At 42.5% G+C, this 21,077-nt stretch overlaps 1 protein-coding gene across 1 annotated transcript; it reads left to right on the top strand.

Moving 5' to 3' along the window:
• The first annotated feature begins 13,321 nt into the window (after window positions 1-13,321).
• LOC143410470 (uncharacterized) lies at window positions 13,322-14,071 on the top strand. Its single transcript, XM_076871354.1, has one exon. It carries the CDS (start codon window positions 13,322-13,324, stop codon window positions 14,069-14,071), a length of 750 nt encoding a protein of 249 aa, XP_076727469.1.
• The last annotated feature ends 7,006 nt before the right edge of the window (window positions 14,072-21,077 follow it).

Here is a 21,077-nt window from a genome sequence, read left to right as displayed (position 1 = left end):
AGAACTCATAAATAACTGGGCATAATCACCTCTAATTCCTTCACTAAATAGAGAAGAAAGAAAGAACACAGACATGTATTGTCAATTTCCTGAAATAAGTGTTTCTGGGGGTAAACAGGGTTAGGACTCCAGTACCCAACAAATTCCTACAACTCCCCAGTTATACCAACTTATTTTTATATACATGAAGGACTTCATTCTAGGAAACCCGGCAGCTCAGCCATGGACAAAGACAAGGGTCACCTAGGAAGGAGATGGATGGATGTTTTCTAAGTCCCAGGGGAATCCTTCTGCTTCCACACACCTGATCTGGCTCTGCTGGGAACACAGTTTACAGCCTCTTCCCAAGTGCCTTTGGTACACCTGGGATACACAGGTGGAGAAGCTGGTCCAGAGACAGATGCCTGAGCCACTTCTTGGGTACACAGACATGGAACTAGGCATTCGGTTCATCATAGCAGCATCATTATCATTCCCAGAGAAACTTCCTCATCTACATAAAGGAAAAAGAACACAGCAGTAGGGGAACAGCAACCCTGACCCCCACGGGCCTGCAGGAACTGCCACATGCCCAGGTGATGATCAGAGCAGGAACAATGCAGATGCTGTGGCTCCTTCCTTTTATCTGAATAAAGTCCCTATGACTTACTGCCAATTAAGAAACAGATGAAACACTCACTTTCAAAAGACTCATGACTTTAGGGAACAACTTCCTCCTTGTTAATACCCATACTGAACATAGAAAACCATAGGGGAAATAATGTAAACAACAAGGAGGAAATGTCCTACTGATTGGCCCAAACCATGGAAGACCCATGTATAAAAGGCCCAGATGGGGAGAAGTCATCAGATTCTAGGAAACTCTCCTGTGAACAGGATCCACCCTCCACACCTGCCACCATGAGTGACAGCTGCTGCTCCCCTTGCTGCCAGCCCACCTGCTGCCAGCCCACCAGCTACAGGACCACCTGCTGCAGGACCACCTGCTGGAAACCAGCCTGTGTGACCTGCTCCTGCACACCCTGCTGCCAGCCCAGCTGCTGTGGCTCCAGCTGTGGCTCCAACTGCTGCCAGCCCTGCTGCCAAACCACCTGCTGCAGGACCACCTTCAAGCCCACCTGTGTGACCAGCTGCTGCCGCACACCCTGCTGCCAGCCCTGCTGCTGTGTGTCCAGCTGCTGCCAGCCTTGCTGCCAGCCCAGCTGCTGTGGGTCTAGCGGCTGTGGGTCCAGCTGCTGCCAGCCCAGCTGCTATGAGTCTAGCGGCTGTGGGTCCAACTCCTGCTGTGGGTCCAGTGGCTGTGGGTCCAGCAGCTGCCAGCCAGTTTGCTCTGGACCTGTGTACTGCACAAGGAGATGCTACCACCCCACCTGTGTCTGCCTGCCTGGTTGCCTAGGCCAGGGCTACGGATCCAGCTGCTGCCAGCCTTGCTGTTAATGCTCAAGTCTCCAAAGGACCAACATCTGCACAAACAAACTTCTATCAACTGAATTACCTCCTTAGGCAAAAATCTACTTCACAAGCCCAGCATGTTGTCACCAAAATGCCTGTTACTTCCCTGCTTGTGTAAGCCCTGTGAATCAGCTTGAGGATGTGCAGACTACTTCATCCTGATTTATGTCTGGGGCATCAAGCAGCATCTTCCTGTATCTCAATTTCAGAGTTATGTTCTTGCCTTTGATTCTTAAATCAAGATCTTCACTCTCTTCTCTCTATGTAACAAAGCCTCACAGCTCTCCACATAGGTTTCTCTGGCTGATCAGTGATCTATGTGATCACGTTTTCTTTCTCAATGTACTCATGCTTTTTGTGTACTCATGTTTCTTTCAGATTTTTGTTTCCATAATCTTCCTAGAAGCAGGAATTCTTACTTAAATAGCTTTTAATAAATTCAGAACCATTTTCATCCCATGTTGTGCTGTGTTTTCTTGGACAACATTCCTTATATGACATGTATGAACACATGTATGTACCCAGGGCATTATCCATCCTGAGCCTCAAAACAGCCCTCCATAAATTAGCATCTCCCTTTTTCAGAGGAGAACATTTCATTGTGTGATGCTGTGTGCTTAATAATGAGCAAGATCCAATACTGGGCCTTTTCTTCCTGCTCCAGTGTATTTACACTGACATCTCAGATAAGTAGAAATGGCATCAGGACTTAACTGGAGCAAGATGTGCCCTTGACTTGATGTAACTGAGGAAGGAGTAATCCCTTGTATATACAGATAGCATTTCTGCTTACAGTGTTCTTCCCAAATTAGTTTCCCACACCTCAGTGAGCACCAGCTACTTGCTGTGGCAGCTGGGGTTGCATTTAATGGCTTTCATGAATGCAGGGATCCTTTGAGGCCCTAGCCTCTTACCAGCCACTGGAGGGATTCATCTACCTCAAAAAGATTTGAGAATCTCTTGTGTCCTCCTGAGAGTCTCATCTAAAGGAATTTCTTCCTTGGTATCATGTGCACCAAACCCTTACATGCCTTCTTCCCCTGAGTACCTACTTAGAGCAAAGGTAACCTAGATCTTCCTGCTGATGGGTCTGCACCTCTTGTTACTATGCCATTGTCAAACTGTGGTTGCTGCTATTACCCATTTGTTGTTATTACTGAGGATAGACACCCCAGGAAATAATCCAGTGTTATGTGTCCCCCAGAATTCCCATTCAAATAGTACCTTTGAAGATGCAATTAGCTAAGATAAATTCCTACTGAAATAATTTGGACCCTAATCTATTTGGCTGGTGTCTGTATTAGAAGGATAAATTTAGAGACATTCACACATAGAAAGAAGACAATGTAAGACACATGGAGATGACATCTTTCTACAAGTCAAAGAAGCAACCTGGAATCAATACCTCCCTCACAATCCTGAGATAGAAGAAGAAGAAGAAGAAGAAGAAGAAGAAGAAGAAGAAGAGGAGGAGGAGGAGGAGGAGGAGGAGGAGGAGGAGGAGGAGGAGGAGGAGGAGAACAACGAAGACGACTAGAAACACCTTAATTTCAGACTTCCAGCCTTCAGAAATAAATTAAAGCCATTCAGTTTCTGGTAGCTTATCATGGCAGTGCCAGTAAACCAATAAATCCAGTCAATCTCTTGAGTTCCAGATACAATCTCCCTATCTTCTACAGTCTCATGATAATTGTCTCACAACTAATAGTAACTCCTCTCTCTGCTTTTTGGTCTACTGGCATGAAGAAAGGCAAGGTGATGTTTTATTTTGAATTATGACCTGTGGCAGAAATGTTGCTCCCAAAGGAAGAAACCTTCAACAGAGTATGGTGAAAGCCATGGGGGTGGGGATTTAAACACTCACTCTTGTGACTGGAGGTTCACAATGGTTCACTGGAGGTTTAATGACATCTTATGCACTCCTGTCAAAACATATGATCTTGTCTGAGAAACCTGAAGACACAGGTGCCGTGCTGTGTAATGTGTGGCTGGCCACTGCCAGCTGTATTTCTCCTGTCTCTGAACTTCCAAGATTGACCACCCCTCTGCCTTTTAGGAAATATCCATTCACTTTCATAGAATCTGCAACTGGGCAATAGTATATTCTGTTAATTTTGAAGCTGTTCTTTCTTTAAGGTGCCTGTACATAAATTGGTTCTGCTTCTATTTATGTCACTTTTAAGCTTTAATTTCAAAGGTACTCTGATCTCTTGTCTTCTTTTGTTTTTTGGTGGGGGGGCGGAGTTGTTACCTGAATATAGAGTCAAAATTATGATACTTCTCATATGTTAGTATAAACTTCCATTTGGTTCATTTCTACCATGATACTCAGAAATAAGTATATTATATGTCATACATATCTAATTATATTTTTAGATAACTCAAGTTTTCTTCTCCAATCTTTGCCAAAGCCTACATGTGAAATAGAGTAATATGTGGGCTTTCTTGAAAATCACATGGTTCATCATTCTTAAAAGGAAGACAGTCAGACTATATGTCTCTAAAATGCGCCTGTAAGTTCCTAGGAGCCTGGCCAAGTAAAGGAACATAGCAGGCCTGGGCTAGAATATCCAGATAGTGAAGTTCATGGGCTTTCCCTCACAAATTCTAGGAACTAGAGCAAGTCGGTATTATTTGTAGAAGATAGAAGACAGAAGAAGAAGAAGAAGAAGAAGAAGAAGAAGAAGAAGAAGAAGAAGAGGAGGAGGAGGAGGAGGAGGAGGAGGAGGAGGAGGAGGAGGAGGAGGAGGGGGGGGGGAGGGGGAGGAGGAGGAGGAGGAGGCAGCGACGACCAGGACTGCTCTCCTTGGGATGCTGACTATACAAGGAACAAAGCAAGACAAGCAAGCTCATGCTGATGATGTCACTGCTTCTAGAGCCTAACTTATAAAACTCCTCTCCCTGTGGTGCCTGGTGCAGAATGGAGGACACTGTGCAAAGGAAGTGTCACTCACCCAGATGGCTGCCAGTGGACATAACACTATGAAGGTCAGGAGGTGTTCTCTTCTGGGGTAGCATCATGACAGACAGGAGGTACTACTTGGTAAAGCACTGTGAAGGACATAGGTGCTCCTCTCCAGTCGTTGCCACCAGTCTCTCTAGTGAGGGTATCTTTCCAGCTCATCCCCACTGGACCTTCCCCATAAGCATCTCCCAATAAACCTTATGTCTCATTCTCCATCTCCAGGCATCTTCCTTGGTTCCTTCTCTCAGCAACCTATCCTGGTGCCCAAGAATGACTGGGCTACAGACATGACACAGGGGCTCTCGTGTTGATCAGGTAATCTCATATCACGAACTTGAACTTACAATTTACGGGTCACACTCTTCCCACCCCCCAGTTCTCTTCTGTGAGTTTAGATGATGCTTGCAAGTGTCCAACAAGTCAACATCTATCATAAATAAGATATAAATGATTCAAATTAGTGCCATGTGTATATGACGCAAAATGCAAGGTTGTTTTCCAAAATGCAAGGTTGGTCTCACATTTGAACATTCTTCAGTGTTTTGGCCACACTGCTTAAAAAAGGCACAATAACCATAACATTATCACAACTCATAAAGAAAAATCACTTCATAAATCTCAACATCATTTTCAAGAAAGTAAACCTTTCCCCATGGTTATTGGCATAAAAACCACATAGACCGAGGGAACAGAATAGAGTACCCAGAAAAAACCTCTTGCATCAAAAGCCAACTGATTTCTGACAAAGCAAACAAAAACATACATGGGAGAAATGACAGCCTTTTCAGCAGATGATACCTGGAAAACTGGATATCCAAATGCAGATGATTGACACTTGACTGTTCTCACTCTATGCAAAAATCAATTCAAAATGGCTCAAAGACCCAAATATAAGACCTGGAACTATAAAACTACTTAAAGAAAACATAGTGGATACCCTTCAAGATGTTTAGACAGGTAAGTATTTTTGCATAAGACCCCCAAAAGCACACAAAAATTTTTCCTAAAATTTTCCTAAATTTCTTAATCTGATATAATGCCATTTGTCAAACAGCAAAATTTGACAAATGACATTATATCAAATTAAGAAATTTAGGAAAGCATCAACAGAGTGAAGAGACAGCCTACAGAATGGGAGACAAATTTGCAAGTTACTCATCTGACATTAATCATTATCCAGAATATATAAGGAACTCAAAACTTCAATAACAAAAAACAAATAATTAAATTAAAATATAAGCAAAAAATACAAATAGATAATTGGCAAAAGAGGAAATTCAACAGTCAACAAAATTTATGGAAAAATGCTCAACATTATTAACTGTTAGGGAAATGCAAATTAAAACCAGATGAGACATCACATTCCTATTAGAATGATTATGCTAAAAATAGACCAAAAAGTGCTGGTAAGGATGTGGAGAAAAGGGAACCCTAAAACACATTTACAAATGCAAATTTATATGATCATTATGGAATGGAGAACAGTATCCTTTAAAAACCTAACAATAGTACTATTATGTGATCTAACTATCCCACTTCTGAATTTTTATCCAAAGAAAATGATGTCCATAAATCAAGGAGACACCTGCTTACTCATGTTTATGTCAGGCTGTTCAAAGTAGCAAAGGAATGGAATCAACCTACATGTATTGAAATATCACTCTGTTCCTTCTTAAATATATACAATTATTACATGCCCATAAAAATTTTAAATGTTTCGTTTGATCACTATCCATTGCATGTATGTGCTGAATTTTCACACTGTACCCCATAAATATATAGGATTAAAATAATAATAAAGTATTTTAAAACTTTAAACAAAAATACCTTAGTAAATAAGTAATAAAATAGTCTCATGACTCTGTTGAAAATAATCTACAAAAAAAAAAGAGGAAGCATCAAACATAACTGGGGAATTTGTGAATTCTCCCTTCTGCACTGAGAATATACAAGGATATCCACCACACCTTTATATGAAATATGGTGCCAGAGGCTCTACCAAATGGTCAAAAGCAAGAAAAAAATGCAAGATAAAAGATTGAAATGAGGTTAATAAAGAATTATCATTTGCACATGATTTTGACAGTGCCTGACTTGCCCTGCAATAAACAATTAGAAAAAGCTAGAGAGCTTTGGTACATGATTAACATTCAAAATAAATAATTTTATATATTTCAGAAGCATTAAACTTAAAGTTTTGAGTTATGTACAATAGAATAAAAAATAAGATGTCTCAGAATAGGTCAAAAGAAAGGTAAGATTTTTAAAAATAAAATAAATACATAAACTAGAAATTATGAGTAATTCTACATGTAGTTTATATGATAAAAAGTTTTAGCTACATATACCAAGGCTCTGTACAAAAACATGCATAGCAACACTGTTTTCATAATCCCCTTCTACAAAGAAGTCATGTGCTTATCTAGAAGCTAATCAACAATGAAGTTGTGTTAACTCCCATGTATTATTGGGAATTACACAGCAATGAAATTTAATAAACTACAGATGATTACAGTGGTAAACCTAACAGAAGAGAGAGAGAGAGAGAGAGAGAGAGAGAGAGAGAGAGAGAGAGAGAGGGAGAAACCAATTTTTATTTATAATAAAAATCAAACAGCCACAACTAACCTCCAGGGTTACAAGTCAACAGAGTGACTGGCTCCCTCTGGGGACAAGTCAGAGGATACCACTGGAGGGAAAGAGTCAATTTCACTTCTCAACCTGGTAATAAGGACACAGACAGATTCAATTTGTAATATTCCATCAAGCTGGAAATTAATCCTTTCCGTCCTTTTTTTAAATGAATGCTGTACCTAACAAAGAGTTAGAAATATGTAAGTCCTCAAAGATAATTGAAGTATCATCTCAGTCTTAATTCCCTCATTAAAGAAAAGAAACATGGAGAGAAAGAGAGGGGAAAGGTGGAAAAGGAGGGCAGGAGGGGAGGAAAGAAATGGAAGGGACAACTGGCCTAGTATCACTGGCTCCACTGGTACCCAGGTTAGGATGGAGTCATCAGGTCGTCATGGTCTGCCTGGATCTGCAGCAGGGCAGGTTCTTCGTCATGAGCCCCTCAGTCCTGGGCAAAGTAGGGCCAAGGGTCATCCATAAATCCATTGATACATTCTGATTCCTAATGCACTGATTCTGCATCTACCCATCCTCTGATTTTGCTCTACCATTTGGATCACTTTTCACTAAACATCCTTTTCTCAGGTGTACTTAAGACCAAAAGACCCCCAGGTTGGAGAAGCAGATACAGGCACAGACCATAGTATTTATCTTGATTTGGGGGGAGGGAGGGGGAGGCAAAGAGATAACAAACCAGGTATTCAATTTGTTCCTGTGATCATCTCCTCAGCATGTCCTTCCCCACAGTGTCCCAAACACACTTCCTAATCCAAGTACAGCCAAGAAAACAAAACTGTGGAGAAACAACGACCTTGACCCTCACAGACCTCAATGACGAGGTGATGATCAGAGCAGGAACAATGCAGATGCTGTGGCTCCTTCCTTTTGTCTGAACAAAGTCCCTATGACTTACTGCCAATTAAGAAACAGATGAAACACTCACTTTCAAAACATTCATGACATTTAGGGAACAACTTCCTCCTTGTTAATACCCATACTGAACATAGAAAACAATAGGGAAAATAATGTAAACAACAAGGAGGAAATGTCCTACTGATTGGCCCAAACCTTGGAAGACCCATGTATAAAAGGCCCAGATGGGGAGAAGTCATCAGATTCTAGGAAACTCTCCTGTGAACAGGATCCACCCTCCACACCTGCCACCATGAGTGACTGCTGCTGCTCCTCTTGCTGCCAGCCCACCTGCTGCCAGCCCACAGGCTACAGGACCACCTGCTGCAGGACCACCTGCTGGAAACCAGCCTGTGTGACCTGCTCCTGCACACCCTGCTGCCAGCCCAGCTGCTGTGGCTCCAGCTATGGCTCCAGCTGCTGCCAGCCCTGCTGCCAAACCACCTGCTGCAGGACCACCTTCAAGCCCACCTGTGTGACCAGCTGCTGCCGCACACCCTGCTGCCAGCCCTGCTGCTGTGTGTCCAGCTGCTGCCAGCCTTGCTGCCAGCCCAGCTGCTGTGGGTCTAGCGGCTGTGGGTCCAGCTGCTGCCAGCCCAGCTGCTGTGGGTCTAGCGGCTGTGGATCCAACTCCTGCTGTGGGTCCAGTGGCTGTGGGTCCAGCAGCTGCCAGCCAGTTTGCTCTGGACCCGTGTACTGCACAAGGAGATGCTACCACCCCACCTGTGTCTGCCTGCCTGGTTGCCTAGGCCAGGGCGACGGATCCAGCTGCTGCCAGTCTTGCTGCTGATTCTCAACTCCCCAAAGGACCAACATCTGTGCAAACAAACTTCTGTCAACTGACTTGCCTTGCCCACACAAATTCACTTTCTACCTTTCCTGAAAACCATCATGCTATCACTAAGATGTCTGTTAATCATCTCCTTTATAAGAGCTTGTAGATCACTATGAGGGGGTGCAGACTGCTTCATCCTCTTCTTCCTTAGGCCTAATGGATCTCGGGCCAGCCGCATAGATCCTTGATGTGGAGTTATGGCCTTGGCTTAAATTCTGAAGCCAAGTTCTTTACCTCTTTCTCTAAATAACTTAGGAAGACACTTCTTTTTTTTTTTTTTTTTTTTTTTTTTTTTTAGGAAGACACTTCTTCATTAAAAAATTTCAAAAAAGTTTATGCAGCTGATCAACCATATTTTCTTTTGCAGCATATTCTGGATTCTTGTATACTTCTTTATCCTTTTCTATTAGTTTCTGTTGTTTCCCCAGATGCAGACACCCTTAATAAATTCTGTACCATTATTCATTCCTTATGTCTGTCTTTGTTTTACTATTATAAGACCACTTGACATTAGATGTACACACTAAATAGATCTGAAGAGTACAATACATTGACATTGTAGTACACACCATAGGTACAATGTCTCTGGAAGTTTTTCCTCTTGGATAACTGAAAGTCAGTATTCATTGATTAGGAATTCCCAACATCCTCCTATTACAGTCTCTGGAAACTACCATTCTAGTCTTTCTTTACCTGAGTTTGACTTTAATACATCTGATGTGAGTGGAATCATGTAGAAGGTATCATTCTGTGACTGGCTTATTTCACTTAGCATAGTATCCTCAAGGTTCACCCATCTTATTGAAAAATGGGAGAATTCCATCAGTTTTACGGCTGAATAGTATTCCATTGTATGTTTGTACCATGTTTTCTTGAACCATTCATTACTTCCATATCTTAGCTACTGTTAATAGTGTTGCCATGAATTCTGGAGTGCTAATATCTTTTCAGAATTCTGATTTCAATTGTTTACATAAGCACTCTGAAGTGGGTCTGCTGGATCATATGATGTTTGTTTTTAATTTTCAGAGGAACCCCCATTCCATAGTCCACAGTTGATAACCTCATTTATAATCCCACCAGTATGCACATTCTGTCAACACCAGTACTCTGTAATTTTTTTATAATAGCTAGACACAAAATTCCAATATTTCACTTAACCCAATGTTGAAATAATATCCCAATGTTTAATGACAAATTGCATGATCTTGCCTAAGGAACTAGATGACCAAGGAATAATGTCCCTCTTCGGGCCTTAGTTGGGCAATGCCAAAATCCCACCTGTACCTCTTTCAACTCCATCCTTCCATGGTAGACCAACTGCCTGCCTTTTGAGAAACACACATTCGTAATCACAAAAATACTCAGTCAGGCTAGTGTAAGTTCTGCTGATCTTGAATCCAGTATATTTATTTAACATGGATTTGTTTAAATTGGCTCTTTTCCTACTTGTACCACTTTTACGGCCACCTTCCCAGGATAATCTGATCTCTCTCCTTTTCCTGTCTTGTGGCACCCAAGTGGATAGCACCAATTGTCATACTTCAAATTTGTTAATGTAAATTTTCATTTGTTTCCTCCCTGACATAGCATTTGATAGCCAGTTACAATGTTACTTGTCACACAAGTCAATTTCTATTTTTGGTAACTCAGAGTTTCTTCTTTAATTCCTTTCAAAGTCCAAATGCAAGACCCACAGTGGCAGGTCTTCTGAAAGTCCCAGGGGCTCTCAGTTTTATGTGTGGTCATCTGATGCCACCAGCTTCTTGGTAGTGTTTTCCAATCGCACTTTGCCCCCAGGTCTTCTTCGGTGAGTTCAGCTGATGCTTACACACACTAACAAGTTGCTCTTTTGAAAACTGAATAGAGGGTAAAAGACAATTCTTCAATCATGGTCTGCGGAATAAAAAAATATGGCTGTAGAGATGACCCATCTGAATTTCAGAACATTGGTACAGCCTCTGTTTCTGTGTTTCACAAGCCCACCTCAAAGGTCAGCTATGGCTACAAGTTCCCCCTTGAAATTCCCCCTAGGGTGTGTCTGCCAGAGAAGAACTCTCGGGATATTCCAGCCTACCTACTCCAAGAGCTCTGCTCATGTACGCTATAGGCTTGGGAGGGTCTTCAGAAAACCAGGACACAGTGCCACAGCCAGGCAAATTTGGGCCACAGGAAGGTAGAGGAAATATAGTGAGGACAGGAAAACAAATTTATGAAATGAAAAGTCAGTATATATATATATATATATATATATATATATATATATATATCCCCCATGAGACAGAAGGGAGCCAAGACCATGCCATAGGCAGCAGATGGAGACCACATGGGATTGTTAACAGAAACGTGAAGTTGGTCCAGCGCCTTAATGGGTTCCAGTGTTTTAACCACATTTTCTGAAAAAGTACAATAATGATTTCATTGTATCCACTCATACAGAAAATAAAAGCATTTTACAAAGGTGAAAAGCTTTTCAAGACAGAGTGCTGTAGCAAATTGAGAAGGAAAAGAAAAAGACATGACTGTTAACGAAGAAGGCCAGTTTTATTCATAAGTGAGTCGATCAAGTGGTGGGAGAACAGGTGCCAAATTTGTCTCTTGCATGAAGCTTTTGGACATCTGATATCAGAGACGTGACAAAACAGACACTTTCCTAGGCCCAAGTGAAGGGTCAGCTATTGTCCCTGGACGAAAGCTGCCTCCAAGTACCTGGAAGAACACTTCAGCAACTATTTCAATCACGGCCCACCTTTCAGAGGTATTAGCTGTAGCAAACCTACTGGGAATTTCACAATATATTACTTAGCTAATGACATCTGGAACTGTTGGTTCTTAAAGTCATTAGGTACAAGTCACTAGAGAGACAAGAAGCAGGTAAAGACTAGAGGGTTTAATTATCACTAGTGAAATTTTTTTTTGTCCTCATGAACAGAATCTAGAGAAGAGAAAAGAAGGATCATAGATGATGGGGAAAAGTGGGAGCTCTCACTCCTAGGCAGGGATTGTAAAAAGAAAAGTATTTGATGCACAATTATGCCAGAGGGTCTACCAGTGAACCAAGGCAGGAAAAAAATGGAAGATAGACTATGCTGAGAATAACAGAAGCATCAAGACCATGACAGGATTGAGCAAAAGAAACTGCTCCACTCTAAAAAATCTACAATAAACTGGATATCACATAAACGTACAGTAATGATCATATTCAATATTTCCCATGCAGCAAAATTTTATATTTTAAATTACAACATATAGCATGCATTAAAAACAAAAGATCTAAGAATAAATTTAGGGAAAATTGATAAGACTATGACAAAGAAAAGAATAAAGATTTCTACTTGGGAATTAATAGACAATTCTATGTCAGTTTGTATATCCACCAGAAAAGTTTGTATACATGACAGCAAGCTCTCGGTATGAAAATCTATACAGCAGCATGAATATGCATAGCCCCAATCTGCAAACAAGCTGCACGTTAATCTAGAAGACAAGCAACAGACTATTTTTATCCAAGTCAGTCTGTGGAAGATCTTACAACACTGAGAGTTAGCTTACTTCAGATAATTACAAGGATATACCTCACACAAAGAACAAAAATAGAATTATTATTTGATCAAACTAAGAGTGAAAAAAGCCACTTGGATGGTATGTTGAACAAAGGGATGAAAACCCGTTAGAAAAAAGTGGCAGAATATAATCTGCAGGTTATGGTAGATGTCTATATTCTAAGTTGTATTGTTTTAAAGAAATGGTAGGCTTCAAAATGTTTTGAATGTTAGTCCTCACAGAACAGATATGGAAGGTGGAAGAGCCGGGACAGAGACAGATGCCTCTAGTAGCCTTCCGTCAGGATGCTCTGGGTAAACACATGTGCTGTTCCTCCCTGTGAATACAGCAGCAGCATGCTCCTGCCACAGACACCTCCTAATCTGAATACAATCAAAGGAAAAATATTCTAAAAGAAAAGCTGCACTGATCCGTCCAGAGCAGCATTAGCCATCCCATTGACCCAAAAGATTGATCAGAGCACCAAGGATGCCAAGGTTCCTCTGCTAGTCTTGAGTGAGGATCCTCTGGGTAAGCACAGGTGCCAGTTTTGGTGGTGAATACCCCAGCACCATGCTCTCCCACAGACACTTTCTAATTTGAATACAGACAAAGGAACAAAGCTCCAGAGGAACAATGACCTCACCTTCCCAGGACAGCAGGACACAACACAGGAACAAATTGATACTCAGAGCTAATGAGGTGACTGTCTTCCTTTCATCTGGAACAGTTCCTGTGAATTTACACCTTTTAGGAAACAGCTTAAACACTTCTACAACACTCATCACATTTACATAACAAATTCTTCCACAACAAACAAAAACTGAATGCAGGCAATAACATAAACAACAACAAGGCAAAGGGCTGCTGATTGGTCCCAACTTTGGAAGCCCCATGGATAAAAGAGCCCAACTGCAAGGAGTCCTCATATCCTGCAAACTCACTCACCTGTGAATAGGATCCCACCCTCCACAGCTCACACCATGGCCCACTCCAGCTGCTCCTCTTGCTGCAAGCCTGTCTGCTGCAGAACCACCTGCTGCAAGACCACCTGCTGGAAACCCGCCTGTGTCACTAGCTGCTCTATCCCACCCTGCTGTCCATCTAGCTGCTGTGGATCCAGATGCTGTCAGCCCTGCTGTCCCCCAACTTGCTGTGAAACCACCTGCTGCAAAACCACCTGCTGCAAGCCAACCTGTGTGGTCAGCTGCTGCAGCACACCCTGCTGTAAGCCCAGCTGCTGTGAGCCTTGCTGCTGCCCCAGTTGCTGCATCATTCCCTGCTGCCAGCCCTGCTGCCCTCCTACTTGCTGTGAAACCACCTGCTGCAAACCAGCCTGTGTCACCAGCTGCTGCAGCACACCCTGCTGTCCACCCAGCTGCTGTGTGTCCAGTTGTTGTGGTAAATCCAGCTGTGAGTCCAGCTGCTGCCAGCCCTGTTGTCCCCCAACTTGCTGTGAAAGCACCTGCTGCAAGACCACCTGCTGCAAACCAGCCTGTGTCACCAGCTGCTGCAGCACACCCTGCTGTGAGCCCAGCTGCTGTGAGCCTTGCTGCTGCCCCAGTTGCTGCATCATTCCCTGCGGCCAGCACTGCTGCCCCCCTACTTGCTCTCAAACCACCTGCTGCAGGACCACCTGCTCCAAAAAATCCCATGTGACCCGCTGCTGCAGCACACCCTGCTGCCAGCCCTGTTGCTGTGTGTGCACCTGCTGCCAGCCTTGCTGCCCGTAATCAGCTCTCCAAACACCAGCATCTACACAAAATCCTCTCAACCTTCTTGTCTTACCTGAACCAATTCTTTTCCTACCTTGGCTGATAAACATCAGACTGTCAAAAGAAATTATGTCCATCACCCCCCATGTAAGACCTTGTAAATCACCTTGAGGGAGTGCAGACCTCACCACTCCCATCCTCTTCTCCCTTAGGTCTTGCGGACCTTGGTTTTAACTCACAGGTCCTGGATGTGGATGTGTGCTCTTGATTGGAATTCTGGATCCAAATTCTTTATCTTTCCATCTAAAGGACATAGTAACACACTCCTTCAGAAGAATTTCATAGCTATATGCAAGTGCTCCTTCATTTTTATAGTCATGGTTTCTTTCCCAGTGTTCTCCTTATTCCTGTTTGCCATTTCTTCTGTTAGAGTCACCTTCAGTTGGCTGCCTTGGTACATCCCTTCCTCATAAATTCCTAATAAACTATAAACCTTTATTCATTCTGTATTGTCTTTCTTTACCTTCTTGTTCTGAGACCCCCTGACATGGAAATCACATTCTTGATCGATTTTAAGTGCAAAGTACATTGCCATTGTATTCCGCTCTGTAGCACAGACCTCCAGAAGTTGCTCAACTTGAAAAATTGAAATGGCATACCCATTGGTTGGCAGCTTTCTACTTCCACCTACCCCAGCCTCTGAAATCCACCACTCTATTCTGTCCCTATGTGAGTTGACCGATTTTGCATTCCTCATATATGTGGAATCCTGCTAGTGTTTTCCCTGTACTTGGCCTAGTTCATTTAGGGGATAGGGCCAAATTTCACCCATGTTAGCACAGGGGGAAGGATTTTACCACTTTCATGCCTGAATAGTATTTCAGAGCAGGTTTCTATCCTATTATCTTGATCCATTCGTTGTTGATGGACAGTTGGGTTTCCCACAGCTTTGTTCTTATTCATGATGTTTCGCTGAACACAAGAGTGTTGATGTCTTTTCAAGTTTCTGATCCCATTCTTTTTCCCCTACAAATCCAGAAGTGGGCTTTCAGGACCATATGGTGTGTCTAAGTCTGGAGTTTTGAGAAAATCTCATGCTGATTTACATGATTCCTACATCATTAGACATTCCTTCCAGTGTAGCAGTTTTCCAGTTTCTCCACATCCTTGTCAAAACCCTTATTCATTCAGTACTTTGTGGAAGAGCCACACATGGTATTCCAATGCCACAATGATTGCAATGTTCGAATATTATGGCCTTGTTTACTGAAATGTCATGCAATAAGAAAAAATACCTGGTCTTGCCTAAGGAACTACAAGATGAAACAGCAATGCCCCCACCCCCATGCCATCTTCAGCTGGGCCCTGAAAATGTTTGCATTTCTCCCTCCTCTCCACCAACATACCTGCATTACTAGGGAACACCACACCATTGCCTTTAAAAAAAAAAAAAAAAAAAAAAAAAACCAATATTCATTTTCAGAAAATCCTCAACCAGGTTAGAGGAAATACTGCTGACCTTGAAGCCAATCTTTCTCTTTGGGGTTCTATGCAATAAATGGTCTCTGCTCCTGCTAATGTCAGCTTCAAGTTCCACATTCAAAGAACAATCTCCTGTCTCTTGTCCAATGGCATCTGGGTGACCAGCTCAAAATATGATGTCTCTGACTTTTTGTACAAATTTTCATTTGGTCCCTCCCTGACTCAACATTTAGAGCCCTTTAGGATATGCCAGTTATATTTTTTGGACACATCAATATTTCTTCATCCAAAATATGAGTTTTGAAATTCCCCAAATAGAGTTATAATCCCAATGAAAGGTCAGTGTTCAAAGAGTCACAGAGGCTCTCCTGTTTTATGTGGCATTTGGTTTGGTGACAAATTGATATCACTGGCTTCTTGACTGTTTCCCAAGTATGTCTTTCCCCCCAGCTTCTCCTCAGTGGATTGAGCTAATACTCACTTAATTTCCAAGTAATTTCCTCTTCTGTTCATTTGAGTTTAGGCTAAAGGCACTGCTTCATGCATGCCCTACAGAATAATATAATTTGGATGTAGACATGAACAGTATCAATTATAAATAAACGGGTCCAGACATTGTTTATGCAGTAATGAAGCTCAGTGATATGTCTACAAGAAACTTCTTAGAAATCCTCCATATGATGTGTGCTTCAGAAAGGAAGACTTGGGGTTTCCCAGTGCATAATCTGAGAGGAACACTGTAGATGCCTTTGCTCAGGCTCTGTCAGAGAACTGCCAGTTCATCATATAGAGAGGAGAGCCCCTTAAGAGATCCAGGACATGCAACCAAAACACAGCCAAACTGGGTCACAAGAAAGTGGAGAATCTTGGCTTCTTCAGAATTGATTTAATGGAAGAAGGTGGAGGAAATACAATTAGAAGAAAAGGATAATGCAAACGGTACAGATCCTATTTGGATAGAAGTGGAACAAGACCAGAGTCACATGCATGTGATCATGACCCCAATTAGTTATTTTCAGAAATGTAAGGTTGTTTCAACACTGAAATATTATTCAAAGTTTTCATCACATAGACTAAATAAGAGTAAAATAATTGTAAGAGTAAAAGAAATTGAAGTTAAAGTGAAGGACCAGGTATTGTTAAGTTCCCCTGCTACATCCAGAACCTGAAATTCCTGAGGCAGTTAAGACTTAGCCTACTGGCCATTTAGCTGATTAATAGCCTAGGGCCATGTGCAGCTTGTCACGTAAGTATACAGGGCCCGAACCAGTCATTTTGAATGTGTACCCCGCTTAGGAGTGGCCAATCACCCCTGCCCGATCTGTTCCGGTCAATGAATGTACTAATCAAGTTTAAGAGTTGTTGTTTGATTTTCCCGCACCTCATGATGATTTGTCCTGATGTATGCAAAGCCTCCGCCCTCCCCCCAAAAAATGTACTTAAGCACCGCTTGACCTCTGCTCGGGGCTCTTGGCTGCTCACCCTTCTTGAGTGGGTCGGGAGCCCCAGCGCATTGGAATGGATCCCCAATAAACCCCCTTCTGCAATTGCATGAGTCAGTCTCTTGGTGGTCTCTTCCTCCGACGTTTCGCCAGACCCTTACATAATCATAACATTGCTTCAGTTCCTGAAGAAAAAATCATTCAACATCTTAAGAGTGAGGATTGAAGAGTCCTGATTCACTCACTATGAGGGGTGCCAACCCTTGAAACAACCAGCTTCAAAAGTGAAAGTGATCACTCATCAGTCGAGCCGGGGGATGGGCAAGCAAGTCTCAAATCAGTCTTCAGAATGGAGTGTTTGGACCTCTGATATCAAACATGACACACCATCCAACATGCCCTGGCACAGGAGCAAGGGAAAGGAGAGTGGATTCAACCAGGTGCAGCAGAAAAGATGCCCTGCAAGTTCCTGAAAAACCTTGACCAACTGATCCCATCATGACCTGTGGGTCACAGGTGTAATCAGCGCAAAGATGCAAGATAGAAAGACTCTGCTGAAATGAACAAAAAGAGGAGCATTATTTGTGATGTAATTGCATTAAAAAAATTACTCCCTTTCTAAAAGATCTACCATGCACTCTTAGATACAACCAGGGAGTTTACATGCAGAGATATATACAAAATGAAACATTTTTAATATAGCCAACGTAGTAAAAAAATTGACTTAAATTATATCAGTATTAAAAAATTTATAACACCTTATACACTTACATAATGGAATATCTATGAAGAAATAGAATGAAACATGGACAAGATCACCACAGAGAAAGAATGAATTCTTCCAATTGGGAATTTTATGAGCCTATACTTGGTTGTAGATCCACCAGAAATGCTTTTATATATCACCAGAGGCTCCGTTCAAAAACATTGATAGCAGCACAAATTTGAATGGTCTCAAGCTACAGACAAGCTACATCTAGGGGACATGCAACAGATTGTATCATTTCATTCAGTGGATACTTTACAGCAATGAGCATGAACACAATTGAGTATGACTCTCACACTCACCACATAAGGAGACCGCACCAATTCTATTATCTGAAGCAAACTAAAAGTGAAAAAAGTCAAAATTGTCCTAGAGGTCCACATGTCAACAGAGGCTTCTGTCTCCCTTGGAAATCAGTAACAGGGTAGGGTTTGAATGGAACAGGGTTCCTTTCTATTTCCTAACCTGATATACTGACAGGGATGCATTCACTTTAGGGTATTTCACCACGCTGGAAATGAATAGCTATCATCTTTCTGAACACATTGATAAACCTGAAAATATTTTAAATATGTTAGTCCTCACAGGTAAACCAGGTGCCATCTCACCTATTCTTAATTCCCTCATGAAATAGAATTGAGGCAAGAAAAGCAATAGAGAGAAACAAAAGGGAGAACAAAGAAACACAGACAGAAGGAAAGACAGAAAAAAATCCTTGACCAAAGATCACTGACTCCCCTGGGACCCAGGGTAGGACCAGTCACCTGCTCATGCTCATTTGTGTTGGTCTGCAGAGCTCAAGTGACAGAAAGTCCCACAGGCTCATCCTGGTGAGACCCAGTCCTGGATCAAACAGGACTGACGATCACCCACACTTCCATCCCTACCTGACTGGTCCCCATACACTGCTTCTTCTTCTACCCTCAGGTTCTGCTTGTGCTCTGCTGGGAAGGACCATGTGTCCAACACTCTCTTTCAAAGTGCCATCCAAGACACATAAGTGGAAGAGAAAACACAGAAAGGCTCCTCTACTGGTCTTGAGTCAGGATCTTCTGGGTAAACCCATGGCTTGTTCCTCACTGAGAATACAGCAGAATCACGCTCCTCCCACAGACACTTCCTAATCTGAATACAAAGGAAGAAAGCCCTGGAGAAGCAATGCCCTGACCCTCCCCAGGGCAGCAGGAGCCACCACAGGATCAAAATGATGCTCAGAGCACCAAGGACACTAATAAGGTATGACTGTCTTCCTTCTTCTGGAAACAGTTTCTTTGAGTTATGCCCACTTAGGAAACAGATGAAACACTTTCAGAATACTCATCCCATTTGCATAACAAATTCTTCCTAGACAAACACCAACTGAATATGGAAAATAACATAACAACAAGGAAAATGGCTGCTGATTGGTCTCAACTTTAGAAGCCCCATGGATAAAAGAGCCCAGCTGCAAGGCGTCATCATATCCCACGAACTCACTCACCTGTGAACAGGATCCCACCCTCCACAGCTCACACCATGGCTCCCTGCTGCTGCTCCTCTTGCTGCTCCTCTTGCTGCAAGACCACCAGCTGTAGCACACCCTGCTGTCCACTCAGCTGCTGTGGGTCCAGCTGCTGTGATAAAACCAGCAGTGGATCCAGCTGCTGCCAGCCTTGCTCTCCCCCAGCTTGCTGGGATATCATCTGCTGCAAGACCACCTGCTGCAAGCCAACCTGTGTGATCAGCTGCTGTGAGCCTTGCTACTGCCCTAGTTGCTGCATCATTCCCTGCTGCCCTCCTACTTGCTCTAGAACCACCTGCTGCAGGACCACCTGCTCCAAAATGTCCCATGTGACCCACTGCTGCAGCACACCCTGCTGCCAGCCCTGCTGCTGTGCGTGCACCTGCTGCCAGCCTTGCTGCCCGTGATCAACTCCCAAAGACTAGGGTCTACAAACTCTGCAAAACCTGCTTGCTTTCCCTTTCTGAATCAATTCTCTTCTTACCTCAGCTGAAAGCTATCATGCTCACAAAAATTTGTTCAGTGTCCCCCATGGAAGACCTTCTGAATCACCCAGAGAGAGTGCAGACTACTCCACTATCAATCACCCTCTTCTTCCTTAGGCCTGTGTACCTTGTACCAGTGTCATAGATCCTTGGTGGGGAAGTGTGATCTTGCATGAAATTCTACAGCCAAGTTATTTACCTCTCGTCTAAAGAACTTAGAATTACCCTTCTTCAGAAGAATATCATAGCTCTATGCAAATTCCCCTTCATCTTTATGTTCATCTTCATCTTTATGGTCATGATTTCTTTTGCATTGTCCTCCATATTCCTGAGCACTTCTTTCTCCTTTCATTGTCACCTTCTCTTCCTTTCCTAGATACAGTCATCTTTGGTAAATTCTTAGTAAATTCTGGACCTTCATTCATTCCATATTGACTGTCTTTATTTTGCTATGCAAAGAACCCCGTGACATGAGAATCATCTGCTTAGTAGATTTTTAAGTGAAAATTACATTGTTATTGTATCACACTGTACATCAAATCCCTAGACGTTATTCATCATGATCAATTAACATGGCATAAAGAAAGCCAGGTGCTATGGTACACTCCCATATGCCAGCCTCAGCAGCTTAGCAGACTTCAGGCAACTTGGAAAGTCACTGTCAAAAAATAGAAAACAAGAAGTACTGAGGATGTGGCTCAGTGACAACATCCCCTTAAAAGAGGGGATTTTTTAAGGCTGAATTCTATTCTATTTTAGGTTTCTGGAAAATTCTCATGAGTCATTCCTCCATCAGAAGACATTTGGGTTTCTTCAACCCCTTGGCTATTGTTCATAGTGCTGCCATGAACATGGGGGTGCTGATATATTCAACATCATGATTCTATTCTTTAACTTAAACACCCAGAAATGGAGGTTGCTGGATCCTATGGTATTTCTACGTCTGATTATACAAGGAAGCTCAATACTGATTTCCAGGGGGGTTCCTGAAACATAAGACATCCCTCCACTGTATGAAGGTTCCAATTTCTAACTACACTTTTTAGTATACTTACTGCATTGGGTAGTTTCTAGACACAATACTATACCACTGCAATGGCTATAATATTAGAACGATATGACTCTGTTTATCAATATCCTCATACAGTGGGGACGAAGCATTGGGTCTTGTCTAAGGAACTACAGGATCAAGAAACAATGCCCCTCCCCTATCCCATGTTCGCCTGGGTAAGTGCCAACATTCGCATCTACTACCCAATCTGCCAACCCAAACCTCCAAACTTCCATGGAAGACTATGCTCTGCCATATATCTAGACCTACATACATTTTCTCAAAATCTTCAACCAT

The sequence above is a fragment of the Callospermophilus lateralis genome, chromosome 11 (genome assembly GCF_048772815.1).
Source record: "Callospermophilus lateralis isolate mCalLat2 chromosome 11, mCalLat2.hap1, whole genome shotgun sequence".
Taxonomy (NCBI): domain Eukaryota; kingdom Metazoa; phylum Chordata; class Mammalia; order Rodentia; family Sciuridae; genus Callospermophilus; species Callospermophilus lateralis.
This window is presented reverse-complemented; position numbering and strand designations above follow the sequence as displayed.

Coding starts and splice junctions, on each gene's coding strand:
- LOC143410470 (XM_076871354.1), top strand. CDS start 13,322: ATGGCCCACTCCAGCTGCTCCTCTTGCTGCAAGCCTGTCTGCTGCAGA.